General features: G+C 52.7%; 1 protein-coding gene across 17 annotated transcripts in view; it reads left to right on the top strand.

Annotated features, from left to right (window-relative positions):
* The window catches only part of LOC105473807 (histone deacetylase 4), a 354,143-nt gene that overhangs the window by 247,869 nt on the left and 93,058 nt on the right, over positions 1 to 13,216 (top strand). For all 17 annotated transcript variants that reach the window (XM_071073705.1, XM_011727858.2, XM_011727860.3 and 14 more), the window contains 2 exons: positions 4,795 to 4,926; positions 9,510 to 9,622. In XM_071073705.1, the coding sequence (XP_070929806.1) occupies positions 4,795 to 4,926; positions 9,510 to 9,622 (245 nt within the window). The remainder of the gene's footprint in view (positions 1 to 4,794; positions 4,927 to 9,509; positions 9,623 to 13,216) is intronic.

Raw genomic sequence — 13,216 nt, 5'->3', positions numbered from 1 at the left:
GTTTATATGTCGTTTTCAATCCTGTGTTTTCATGTATTATAGAAGTTAGATTCCAGTCTGGCATTTGTCTTCTTAGAATTATCTTTTTATTTATTTTATTTATTTTATTTTTTGAAACGGAACATCACTCTGTTGCCCAGGCTGGACGACCTCTGCCTCCTAGGTTCAAGCGATTCTCCCGCTTCAGCCCCCCGAGTAGCTGGGACTACAGGTGCCACCACCACACCTGGTTAAGTTTTGTATTTTTAGTAGAGATGGGGTTTCACCATGTTGGTCAGGCTGGTCTCGAACTCCTGACCTCTGCCCGCCTCAGCCTCCCAAAGTGCTAGGATTACAGGCGTGAGCCACCAAGCCCGGCCAGAATTATCTTTTTATTTTTACCAAAGTAAATAAATGTACATTCACATAGACCCCCATGATGTTCATGACGGGAGAACGGCCGTCCCTGACTGCCTGTCCAGCCTGCGTTATTACAGCTTGTGTCACGTTCACAGCAGAACCAGAGTCCACCTGGGCTGCATTCACCTTGTAGAAATTTGTCCGGAAGTTGATCTTTTTTTTCATTTGCTTAGTTTCACACCTGCCTGTTATTCAGGCCCACGTTTCAGCATACCTAGGAGACTCTCCGCACAGCAGGCCGCCTGGTGCGTCTGGCCCCACTGCCCGGTGTGTCTGAATGGTCTGCTCTCCCGGCCTGGCCCCCGCCTCCTCTCCCGGGCCCCGTGGCCTCCTTTCTGCGGCCTCCTTTGTGCTTGCTTTCCTCTGCCATCTTGGTCATGCACGTCTTCCAGTGGCTCCTGGAGAAGTCGTGCATGGAGCATGTGTTTTTGGAGTCCTCGTTACTGGTAAATATCGTTATCCTGTTACACCCTTGGTTGATCAGTTGGTTGGGGATGGAAGTCATTTCCTGCAGGGTTTTCAGGTCATCGTCTTGCCCTCCGTGTGGCTGTTGCCGAGTACAAAACTGTTCTCAAGGCCGAGCCTTTGTCCCCAGAGCTCTGAAGCAGTTTGGGATCCCACAGGTGGGGGATTCTTGGCCTCCGTGTCCAGCTCCTCTTCAGCTGGAGAAGTAGGTCTGGAGTTTCTGCTCATGATTCTCTCCACCCAGCTGATTCTCTCCTCTCCTGGCGTTTTCAGCAATTTGTTGTAGGATCTTTGCACTCCCATTTTTCATCTTTTTATCCTTTTATTCCCCCTTCTGACGATTCTCAAGTTTTTCTCCAGCCCCTTCCTTCTGCACTTGCGTTTTTGTCCTCTTGTGTTTATCCTCTTTAATACTTCCTTTGGTGTCACTTTAGGATTTCAAGGCAGAGCAGCTGGAAGCAGTTACCTCCTCTCTGTAGCTCTGCCTGCACACCCTGTCCCACGGCGATGTTCTGTGCATTCTCTGCTGCTAAATCAATGGGTTCTTTCCTCGCTGGCTGCTGGACATTGCATCAGGCCCACAAAGATACCGCCCTCCACACTCGTGCCACATGCACGCATAGCCCCTCTGTAAACCCGGCCGCTAAACAGTTAAAGCATTCCGGCTCTGAGAGCCGCTTCACCTGCAGCTGACTCTCAGGATGTTTAAGTTGGGAGGAGCGAGCCTGTGTCTCCATCAGAATTGCTTCTGGCAGAAGGATGAAGGCACCTGCTAGGCATTGGGCACTGTGTTGAATTTTAAGGTTGTGATTAGAATATTGTGCCGCCTTAATTAGTCATTTACTTGATTGGCTTCAGGAGAAACAATCTCACCTGTTCCCCGTTCCCTAAGGAGCAGACAGTGCATTTAGAAGTACAGTTGGCATCCTTCCTGCCCTCACCCATACTTGGTGGGAACGACTTTTCCACGAGGCCTCTGGCCTGATACTTTGGTTCTGTCAGTGTACCTGCAGCCCTCTTAGGGGTGGGATCCAGTTCCTGCAGTTCCTCTGCCTGGCCACATCGTGCCTGGAATGAGTGGAAGGCCCACGAGGGTGGTGAAGGGGCTGCTGCCCTGAGCCGGTGCACGTGCAGCCTCCACCCTCACCGTCACCAGGTACCGGCTTACCTGCATCTTCCACTTTGGCTGCCTTTGGCAGAATTATTGGAGTTACAGGCATTGTGCAAGCTTTAAGACACATGCATTTGAAGGACTGAAATTGTAGGTCACTATGTCTTAAGTCAATCTATGAGACGCCCGGCCTGGAAGTAATGAGGGAGGGCAGGAAGCAGGAAGGCTGGCCACCCTGAAAGCAGGCAGCGAGCTGGTCCTCGTGGTGTGCAGCTCCCCCCGCTGCCTTCTGCCCCCTAGGCCTTCTCTGTTCTCCCCAGAAAGGCCACTTCATGTGCCCTGGGCAGGCTCCAGCGTCCCCCTTCTCTCCTGGTCCACGTGCTGCTGCTCAGTCCCCTCCCCCAGCCCTGCATCCGAAGCCCTGCTTGTCTCATAGGTTCTGGGGGCAAGTCAGAGTGCTGAATAGCCCACGGGGCAGGGACGAGTGAAGGGCCCCAGCCTCACGCCATGCTGCCCTTGGCAGTGCTGGCGTGGTGTCCTGGAGCCTCCTGGTCAGCTGCAGCCACCCTGCAGGCAGAGCCAACCAGGGACGTGCAGTCAGCTAGAATCAGGGAGGCCAGGCAGGTGTGTAGGCTGGGAGGCAGAGGATAAACAGGTGAGGGGACAGAAGAATTCCAGGTGCTGAGAAGGCAGCTGGGAGGAAAACAGGGCAGTGGGGCTGTGATGGGGGCAGTGGGGTTGTGGGGGATCAGGGCAGCCTTGGGAGGGGTGTGGAGCAGAGGCCTGAGGAAGGGGAGGGGAGGGGAGGGGTAGGGCGAGGCAGCCACCACGGGGCTGTCCTCGAGAGTCTCTTGCACAAGGAGTCTGGAGTGCCCGGCAGGGCTGCAGAGGATCTGCCGCCCGACTGATGACCTGGGAGCAGCGTGGTGACCCCACAGGGCCTGGGGGAGGCCGTGCACTGGGCTGCAGTAGCCCAGCCAGTCCATGGTGGCCTGGAGTGACCACGTCATGCCTGCCTCCCGATGCCACATGTCCCACTCCACGTGGCAGGGCAGCCACCAAGGAAGGCCTTTGACACAGGGCCAGGGACCCTGTGCCCTTCTGTGGGCACACACAGCCCCTGCCTTTCAGAAGTGGCTCCTGCCCACCATCAGCGGCTCCTGTCCCTGGCCCGGGGAATCCCTGCAGAGCCCATGTGGGTTTCAGGGGAGATGTGATGGTGGGAGAGGAGGTGCTGTTTTCTTGCCTAGTCATCAGCTGGGTGTTTTGGCTTGGCTTTTTTTGTTGTGTTTTGTTTTTCGAATAATGGCAAGAAACCCAGCGTGGAAATAGAAGTGGAGCATGTGAATCTACGTTTGCCTCAGTCGGTTGTGTTAGGCACAGGAGCGTGCCCTGGTCAGTAACCCATGGAGAGGCCGGCTTGTGGCTGAACCCATCGTCTGTCGTCATCTAGGTCCTGCGAGCCACAGCACAGAGGCCCCGCTCCCTGCAGAGCAGGCTGAGGCTCAGAGTCTGGCACCTGCTCACAGCGCCTCTGGTTTCTCTGGGAAGCCTGTTTTAGGGAGCTTGCTTCCCCCACATCCTTCTAAGACCTGCAGAAAAACTGTCCCTGACTCAAAGCCTTTTCCAGAGTGGGAAGGTCCTGGGCTGCCCGCGTGTCCCAAAGAGTGAAGTCACATGGGGCCGGGTCCCCGTCGCCCAGCCACATCAGTCCTGCTTCCAGGAGAAACTCCCTCTCGTTCCTGGTTGCTCTGGAAGCAGTGCACTTCCTGTTCCAGAAAGATTAAGAACAGCAGGAGTGCTGATTCTTTAAAAAGAGGTAAAATCTCCCAATTTGCAAATCTGCAAGTGGTAGAACCTTGCAAGTAGCCAAGTAAAACCTCAGAACTCAAAGGCTTGTGTGACACACGTCTCCACGGCAGCATTCTTGGCGCTGTTCTGGACTCTGAAAGCCAATAACCTCTCCCGGGTGGGTTTGGGGATTTCTTTGCCTCCGGTTGCTGCCTTTAGATCCCTGGTGCTTCCCAAGGCAGGCCCTGCCCCAGAGGTTTGGGTTCCAGATGCAGATGACTTGGGAACCACCATGGGCTGGAAGATGCAGATTCGCAAATGGCTCTGTCCGCAGAGGCAGAGGTGTTCACAGAAACCGACCCACGCCCAGTACCTTCACCCTGTGGTCAGATGAGAGGTGAAGCTGGCACAGGTGCTGGGATGGGCTTTGCTGAGCCTCACCAGGTGGGAGTACGGATAGCGGCCTCACGCTCTGGAGGCCTCACTGACATGGCTGGGGCGATGCACAGGTGAGCAAAAAGTGTGCAACATAGACACCATCCTCACATCCCTGGGCCCGGTGTCACATCCCTGTTTGTCAGTCTTTCTCTGATTTTAGAGCAACACAGCTATAAAGATAGGGGTGTATTATCTAGAAGAGCATTAGTTACGAGACATTGCCATTAAGTGACTTCACACCTCAGCAACCCCCTGCCACGCCCAGAGAATCAGCTTGTCAGTCCTGTTTCCCATCTGCTGGAAACCGCAGTCGTGGCCTGATTCTGTGAAGATACTGCCAGCGCTTGCATAATGCTGTGGTCACAGAAATTTATCCAAAGCACCAGATACATTTTATTCATTATTTGGGACTGATGAATGGGGTTAGAATCCCCTGCTTCGTGAGTTCCCGTCGCTGTCCCCTGCAGCAACATGGCAGTGTTGAGCGAATATGTATTCCCCAGAGTGCATATTTTTAAAAAACCACCAACAGGATAACCTTGAGCCCAGTGGTATCTGCCTGGCTGTAATGACATCTCCTTTCCGTGCAGCTTCTGAACCGAATCTGAAATTACGGTCCAGGCTAAAGCAGAAAGTGGCCGAAAGACGGAGCAGCCCTCTGCTACGCAGGAAAGACGGGCCAGTGGTCACTGCTCTAAAAAAGCGTCCGTTGGATGTCACAGGTATGTCAGCTGAGCAGGTACACCTGCCCCACTGCCCTCTCTACCAGGCCTTCCTGCCCTAGGCGGTTTCTCTCGAGAGCCTGTGAAAACTCACGTGTCTGCCTGATGCTGTCAACCCCCAGTGTGGTCCTGTTCCCATGACGCTGGAAGTGCCAGGCCCCGGGGACCAGGCTTGATGACTCTAGCGTGTCTAAGCCAGGCCCCGCTCTCGGCGTTAGTGACTCAGAGCTGGTTCTAGTTGGGCTCAGGTCCACGAGGGTGCCCCAGCTTGGCACTGTGGGAGATCCGTTCAGGAGCTTGAGTTGAGGCTTCTCTGAAGGTGGATCTTAACCAATGCCATCCTAGTAGTGCTGAATCGTGTTCCCTGCCCTGCTCTCCGCTGTCCCTGAGCAGTGTCTGAACCACCGGGACATTTTAATGTCTTCCCACACCGGAGCACCCATCAGCCGAGCAGGAGGGGGAAGCAAGGAGTGAAGTTGCTCCAGCTTGGCCCTAGTGACGTGTCGCGGTTGGCCCCACCTAGTGGTGGACACGCGGAAGGACAAGACTGGGCAGAGCCCCATCCTGAAGGCTCAGCCGTCCCTCTTGAGGGCATATCCCCATCCAGAGCACCACCCACCCCCAACCACCACCAGGGGACACCCCCTCACCCACTGCTCCTGAAATCACAGCACCAGGATAAAGGGGCTGCTTGGGGACAGCCTGGATAGAGGTGAGGCAGTGGACATGTTTGCACAACAGAAAGCGTTCGATTTGAAGGCCGAGGCTCATGGTAGCTGGTCTGTGAAAGGCATAGTTCCATTGAGTAGGCTGTTGGCCTAGGGAAGGCTGGGAGGGGGCTCCTGGTGCCATGCCCTGTGCGTGTGAGCGTTGGCATTGCACATGGGACTCTGCTTCTGTAGTGAGCTGAGAGCCAGACCTCCCTGCTAAACACAGGGCCCTGCCTGTTTCTCGTGCCCTGTCCCCTGTCTACTTCAGGAGCTCTTAGCCCCAGTCTAAGGGTCTGGGTCTGGATATTTGTGGATTTCTATTAAAAAGTATCTGACACCTTCATGCCCAGGGGGAACTCCATATTTGTCATTTCTGATGTAGGTTTCTTTCCTCTGGCCATTGTAGTACACACAGACCTTGTCTACAGCCATCAAGAAATGTTATAATCGAAAGTTTCACTATGTCTAACTGACTGGGGAAGATTCAGTTCAAATGAGGAATCATGTGAGTTAAAAGCTTGCAAACTCCAATGCAGCCTTTTTTCCGTGAGCAGTGCCTTGCTCGGCCAGCTCTAATGGACCCGTGAACCGTCGCATTTTGTTTTTTGTTTTGAACGTGCAGTGGGTGAGACAGTCTTCAGCAAGCTGCTTCTGAGTGTTAAAGCTGGTGTTCCTGTTGTCACCCAGTGACTACTGAGAACTGTTTTTGAGTCAGCACTGGGCTTGGCACAAAAATAGTGAGACAGAGTCCTTGCTTGGAAGGAGCTTGTGATCTAATTTGAGCAAGCAGCACATCACACGTGAGACCGTCCAGGAGCCGTGAGTGACAGGGCCTGATCACTGCTGAGCTCACCCAGGAGTCATGCGTGACAGGGCGTGATCACTGCTGAGCTCACCCAGGAGTCATGAGTGACAGGGCGTGTTCAGTGCTGAGCTCACCCAGGAGCCACGCGTGACAGGGCGTGATCAGTGCTGAACTCAACCAGGAGTCATGAGTGACAGGGCGTGATCAGTGCTGAGCTCAACCAGGAGTAGTGTGACAGGATGTGATCAGTGCTGAACTCAACCAGGAGTCATGTGTGACAGGGCGTGTTCAGTGCTGAACTCAACCAGGAGTCATGTGTGACAGGGCGTGTTCAGTGCTGAGCTCACCCAGGAGCCATGCGTGGCAGGGCGTGATCATTGCTGAGCTGTGGCATAGAGAGAGCCCATGCCGAGGGACCTAGGGGCTGGGAGATCAGCACAAGCCACCCCGAGCCAGCAGAGCTCTGCAGAAGGTGGCATTTTCACTGGGACTTGGCGGGTGAGTGGGGCTGGGGCAGAGAGGCAGAGGGTTGTGCATCTCCTGGCCAGCACTGGCACCAGGGAGCTGCCACCGTGGGGAGGCTGCTCTGCGTGGAGCCGATTTTCAGAAGACAGGTATTAGGCAGGGTGGTCCCACACGGAGCGGTGGAGGCAGTCGCGGTTCTTGGCAGATAGAGAGCCAGGTGGATACTCTGCTTTTTCTCAGTCACTAATTAAATGGGTGTCTACTGTAGAGCACAAAGAAGAAAATGCATTCCCATACGCACTCTGTCCAGAGTGAATCCTGCTCACCCTGCACGCCTTCCCGCAGCCCGTGTTCTGCGCCTTCCTCACCACTGAGTTCTCACCATCTTCCTGCCCCATCCTGCATCCTTCACTCAATTTCAGCCACACGCATTTTGTGCACCTCCAGTGGTGTTCCTGTTTTGCTGATCTAAATAATACTATGAAGATTATGCGTTTATATGAATTTTCTTAGACCTATTCAGGAAGTAGAATGCAAAAAAAAAAAAAATTAACCTCATTGAGTTAAAAGTGGGTGGAAAGTTACACGTATAATTTTTACCATCCCCAAAAGTTGTCCGGACTCCCCAGGCACGTGTGTGAGGGTGTTTATCTGATGACACAGTTGAGAGGCGCCCATTTCAAGGAAGATCTGCTGGATCTTGGTGTGTAGCTGGAGACAGGTTAACATCAGAGAGCAGGGGTCTAGGGCGGGCCACAATGGGCTTCAGGTAGGGCAGAGGTGGGAGAGTTGGAGGGGACTAGAGAAAGGTCCTGCTTTCTTGAGTGAAATGCAAACACTGGCTCAGCCCAGTTGGCATTCTCAGAATGCCCACTCACAGTGCAAATAACGTGGCCTCAGCAGCCGGAGAGGCCTACCTCTGGAGTTAGTGTCTGGTGGAAGTGAGGGGGTGGGAGGACCAGGGAGAGAAAGAGGAGGGGACAGGGTCGGGACCCGGTCCTGTATTCATGCTCAGTGCCCGGGACCGTGAGCTGACCCCACACTCATTTGAGCTCCAGGAGCCATGGGGAGCAGCTGGTGTAGGGCTTCTGAGTGGACATAGTGGTTTGCCCTGGAGAGGTTTAGACTGCCCTGCTGTCAAGGGCAAGATGTACCCAGTGTGTTCCTGGGTGGGCAGCATGGTCAACAGAGGAGGTGCACCTTCACCGTCTAGCTGGGTTAACTCTGGTATGCAGACGCCCTTGACGGCTCCCTCAAGCCTTGTGGCCTGGGACGAGTGATGTCACTGCTCCGTGCCTCAATCTCCTCTTCTGTGAAACAGGGTCATAATGGCACCTTCCTCAAACAGTGACTGAGAGATGGATGAGCTATGTTTGGAATCAGGTCTGCCAGGTTGGGGGAGCAGTGGGTGTCTTTTCCTGTCCCCCCACCCTCCTCATCCTCCTCACTGTGGCTCAGGGCTATATTTGCAGAGTCACCACCTCCAGCAGGCGTGGATACCATGTGAGTCAGCATGAGTGGGCGCCTGCATCCTCGTGGGCTCCGGGAGGACCCGGGCAGCAAGCAGACCGTGGAGGAGGCTTTGCTGGGGACGGCTCCTTCGAGGGGCTACTTGGGGAAAATGTCCGTTAACCTCCCCTCCACGACCCCCACCATGCCCCTTCCTTCTGACCTGTATGCGCTGCGCGTATGGGTTGGGGCGAGATTCTGAGCACCCGGAGTCATTGCTGAACAGCAGACGCCTGGAGTTCTCGAGGCAAATAGGTCACGTTGTGTTTTCTTTGGAAAGCTTTAACCAGATGATGCCATTGTTAAAATGCCATTAAACTAAACATCATATGACAAGCCAAACAAATCCTTGCATGAATATCAAGAGCTGTAGTGGCCTCCCACGGTGGATGTGTGTGCCCGAAATAACAGCAGGCCCCTTCAGAGGTGAAGGGATCTTTGGATTGAACATGGCTCCTTTTGGAAGTCACGTTCAGTCAGAGCGGAATCTGGTCTCATTAACCAGGGTCAAGCCACGCAGATGGTTAAAGATCCTCTAAGACTGTCTGAGCGTGTGTTTTTCAGTAGCACTGATAGATCTCAGGAGACACTGGCTATATTTTCCCCTGGATGCTGGCTGCTATGTAGGGAAAATGAGAGGATTCAGCCCAGAGTCAACACTAATGGTAGGTTGCTTTATTTTGAACGAAGCTTTTTATAGTGAGCACAGGAAAGCTGACCTTTTGCTTTTCAAAGTCACTTAGCTTCTGCATTTCCTGGTCTTCTGTTGTTAGGTTACTAATAAGTGTTTAAGGATTTATCTTTTTGGTGTGTAAAATGGTCTTGAAAATCAAACGAGGTATAAAATTGGTAACGTGCATGTCCTATAAAAAGTGAAGTCAGTGGCCAAACTGGAAAATCAGAAATCAGCATCATACTTTCTTTTTTGAAACCATGGCCATGTTCTTTTTGTTGGGACCTCTGCCTGTCGCAAGCTAACAAGCAGGTCCGTGGAAGGCACCGGGCATTCGGACCACAGGTCAGCGCGGCCCTCTCTCCGCGTGGCCCTCCCTCCACGTGGAGTAACACTCACCAGGGTATTTCTGCCTCTGCAGATTCCGCGTGCAGCAGCGCCCCAGGCTCTGGACCCAGCTCACCCAACAACAGCTCCGGGAGCGTCAGCGCAGAGAACGGCATCACGCCCGCCGTCCCCAGCATCCCGGCGGAGGTCAGTGCCAAGCGTTTGTCCTGTGTCCCATGGCGAGAGTCGGACTCGGGACAGATGGGCTCGAAATGATCCCACTTTGCATTTGCCCTTCACTCTTCACCTTCCAGTTTGGGGTGAGGGAAAGTGGCCTATGAACCATCCTGAAAAGGACGCAGTTGGAGGTTGCTTAACCCTCCTGCCTTCCTCTCATCACAGACATCTCCTTGCATTATGAACACACTCATTCCAGGCACGTCGGGGACAGCCCTGAGCCTGGTCCTTTCTCCTGACCTCTTCCAGAGCAGATGTCCCTAGATGGTGTCACAGCACAAGCCCACACGTGGCAGGCGCTCTAGGTAGACAGGACCCTGCTGCCCAGCTCACCATGGTCGCCAGTGTCTGAGGGTGGCTGAGAGGCCATGGGCACGTGGGCATAGTTGCTAAGTGAGACTTAAAATTTTTTATTTCGTATTGAGAAATACACAACGCAATGTTGGCCAACAAACCATGTGTCAGGGTCGACTGGAGCGTCACTCGTGGTCAGCACGGCAGGGCCGGCCAAAGCCACAGAGCGGGGAGCTTTTCCAGGCATCATGGGAACCAGCATCTCAGACCGCAGAGCTCAGCACCCCTGATCCCCTGCTTTCATCAGACCCCAAGTGGTTCTGGGAAGCACGTTGGCAAGCTAGAGGAGTCAGGGGACGCCTGGAGTCCCCGGGTGGGAAGGATGTCAGAGACGCAGGAGCCGAGCGGCAAGGTGGGGAGGAGTGGTGCCCAGGCTGACAGAGTCACGCCCTGACCACACCCAGAGGTTTTCCAGGGCAGCAGGTCCCAGGACCTCACTCCATGTATCTTGAGCTCCTTTGCGCCCTCTGTCTTTATCCCACACGTGTCTGGAGCGCCTTGTGCCAGGCCCAGGGACGGAGCCAGGCAGGCAGCAAGGACCCGCCCCTCACTCCACACAATGCCCCACTGAGGAGGAGAGGCCACCTCCAGAGCACAGGGGAGAAGAGAGAGGCAGAGAGAGGCAGTCTGCGGGCTGAGTGGTGCCCTGGGCCTGGGTCAGCCTGACCATGGGGCAGGGTGGGAGGGGGACGCTTTGGCAGAGTTTTCTGATGAATTGAGCTGGAAATGCTGTCTGCTTCACGGGGCACAGTTCTACTGAGTGGGAGGTTCCTTCTGAATTCTCTCCAACTTACAGAAGGCTGTAATTTATTAAATATAGTTATTGACTTTCCTTCTTAAATATTTAGAAATGAATCCTGCCCTTCCAGAGGACTGGCAAATCTTAGCTGGGATACAGAGGCATGAGTGTTTAGCATTTTCATTTCAAATTTCAAGACCGTTTATGTATAAACATTTTTAGAGACTAGAATTACTGCTAGGAACGAATTTTGCACTTTGCCTCCAGGCTGCTTAATCCCCATTTTCTCTTATTCTTTTTACTTCATACATCGATTTCTTTTATTACCTGTCTTCAGCCTGCCAGCTTCAGTACTTATTTAGATGATTAGAAGTTTTAACAGTCCTCTGTATGGCTGTGGTCATAGTTGAGGTCTACCAGTAATAAGCCTTATAATGCAACCTAGAAATTACTTCCTGCCCTGTGAGGTTAACACTGGTTGCATCTTGTTAATTGTGGTCCTAGATACAGGTTTTTATTTAAAATGGGGCACTTGTGTACATGGTAGTTACTATTGGAACAGTACCTTGTTTGGGTGGGTCTGTGTCATTCCAGTTCTGTGTTAATTTTTACAAATCGTGATATGTAAATGAAACTACTAGAAATTAATAGAACGTGTAGAAGGAGTTGCAGGAAATACCGAGAGGTGCCATTGTCCATGTCCCACATCAGATGTTCATTAGAGTGGGCAGGGGCAGCCTTTGCATGTTGGATCACACCCAGGCACCCTTTCTGGGTTTCAGTGTCGCTAGAGTTGGACAGGTCTCTGAGAACGCCCGTGCTTCACAGCCAGGGGCTGGTTCTCCATTCCCACGTGGTGCAGAGGCTAGTGAGCCTGCCCATCAGAAGGGGCATCTTGAGTGGATGGGGGCATGGCGGGAGCAGGGGCCTGCCAGCCTGGCTCTCAGCACTGCCTTTTCTGTTCACCCTGGGGCCCCCAGAAACACTACTGTACCTTGAAGGCCCCCCGGACCCAGGGAAGTCCAGTGTGCCAGGCATCTCCTCCTTTCCAGGGCCACGGAAGCCCAGTGTGCTGGGCACCTCCTCCTTTCCAGGGCCAGGGAAGCCCCAGTGTGCCGGGCACCTCCTCCTCTACAGGGCCAGGGAAGCCCAGTGTGTCATCCAGGTACTTAAAGGGACAGCTTCTCTGTGGCCGCTGCTGCTGTTATTTACATGCGTGCCTCGACGCTCTGACTTCAGGCCCGCGGACTTTACCTCTGAACACATCCTAAGGTGAGGTCCAGGGGGCTCCAGCCTCCCGCAGGGCTCGGCCCTGAGACAGAAGATGGCAGAGCGCCCTGCGATTTCTCAAGTGGACCAGTCAGCATCTCCAAGGAACAAATTCTCAGAAGGCTCCTTTAGTTCCAGAAATGGGCTTAAAAAAAAACAAAAAAACAAACAAAAAAAAAACCTTGCTTACAAAGGAAATAGAAACTTTGCAAACATTAGAACATCTCCTTATTTTGTTCCCAAATGATAATAACACAAGCACAGTTGTGCTTTCCTGGAAATCACAAGCATTTTCTCTACAGCATAACTTACTGATAATTCTTTAACTTTTGACCAAAAAAAAATTGTCTAGGAAAAATGTTTTTCTCGGTAGCTCTTTAATCATTACTTACACAGTGTAATGTGTGAGCAAATCTAAAGTGAGTTGCAGGGTTTCCTCTGGGGCGAGGTGCACTGTGAATTTGCTCCTAAGTGAGAAGGCTGGACTTTCTGTTCTGTAGGAACAGCCTGAGTGTAAGTGTTTGTCAGGAGAAGCGTTTCTTCATGTCCCCACGGGCCACTCATGTGTCTTTTGGAAAATATCTCTTCAGATCCTTTGCCCACTTTTATATGGGCTGCTTTGGGTTTTGCTGGTGAGTTGCTGGAGTTCCCTGCATATTCTGGATACTCTTCCCTTGTCGGATGAATAACTTGCACGTTTCCCCCTTCCGCAGGTCGTCTCTTCACTCTGGTGATTTTTTTCCTTTGCTGTGCAGAAGCTTTTTAGTTGAGCAGAGTCCCGGTTGTCTGTTTTCGTTTTTGTTGCCTGTGCTTTTGAGGCCTTAGTCATAAATCTTCCACAGTAGGCAAGAGGCAGAATCAACCTCAGTGTCCTTCAGTGGATGAACAGTCAGAGAAAATGTGGTGCTGTACACAGTGGAGTACTATGCAGCCATCAAAAAGGATGGAATCCTGACATTTGCAGCAACACAGATGGAACTAGAGGCCTTCATGTTAAGTGAACTAAGCCAGGGACAGAAAGACAAACATCGCATTTTCTTATTCATCTGGGGTAGCTAAAAAAGTTGCTGTCGTGGAGGTAGAGAGTATAATGGAATCTGTTTATTCATTGTTAATGTTAGTTTCTGGCAAGGGGATTTCTATCTGCCAAACCCCACTAACTAGCGTGATTACAACATTTATTCATTCTCTGTTTGCCCATT

This window comes from Macaca nemestrina, chromosome 11, assembly GCF_043159975.1.
Source record: "Macaca nemestrina isolate mMacNem1 chromosome 11, mMacNem.hap1, whole genome shotgun sequence".
In the NCBI taxonomy this organism is placed as follows: Eukaryota; Metazoa; Chordata; class Mammalia; order Primates; family Cercopithecidae; genus Macaca; species Macaca nemestrina.
Note: the sequence above shows the minus strand (reverse complement) of the source record. Positions and strands in the feature narration are given on the sequence as shown.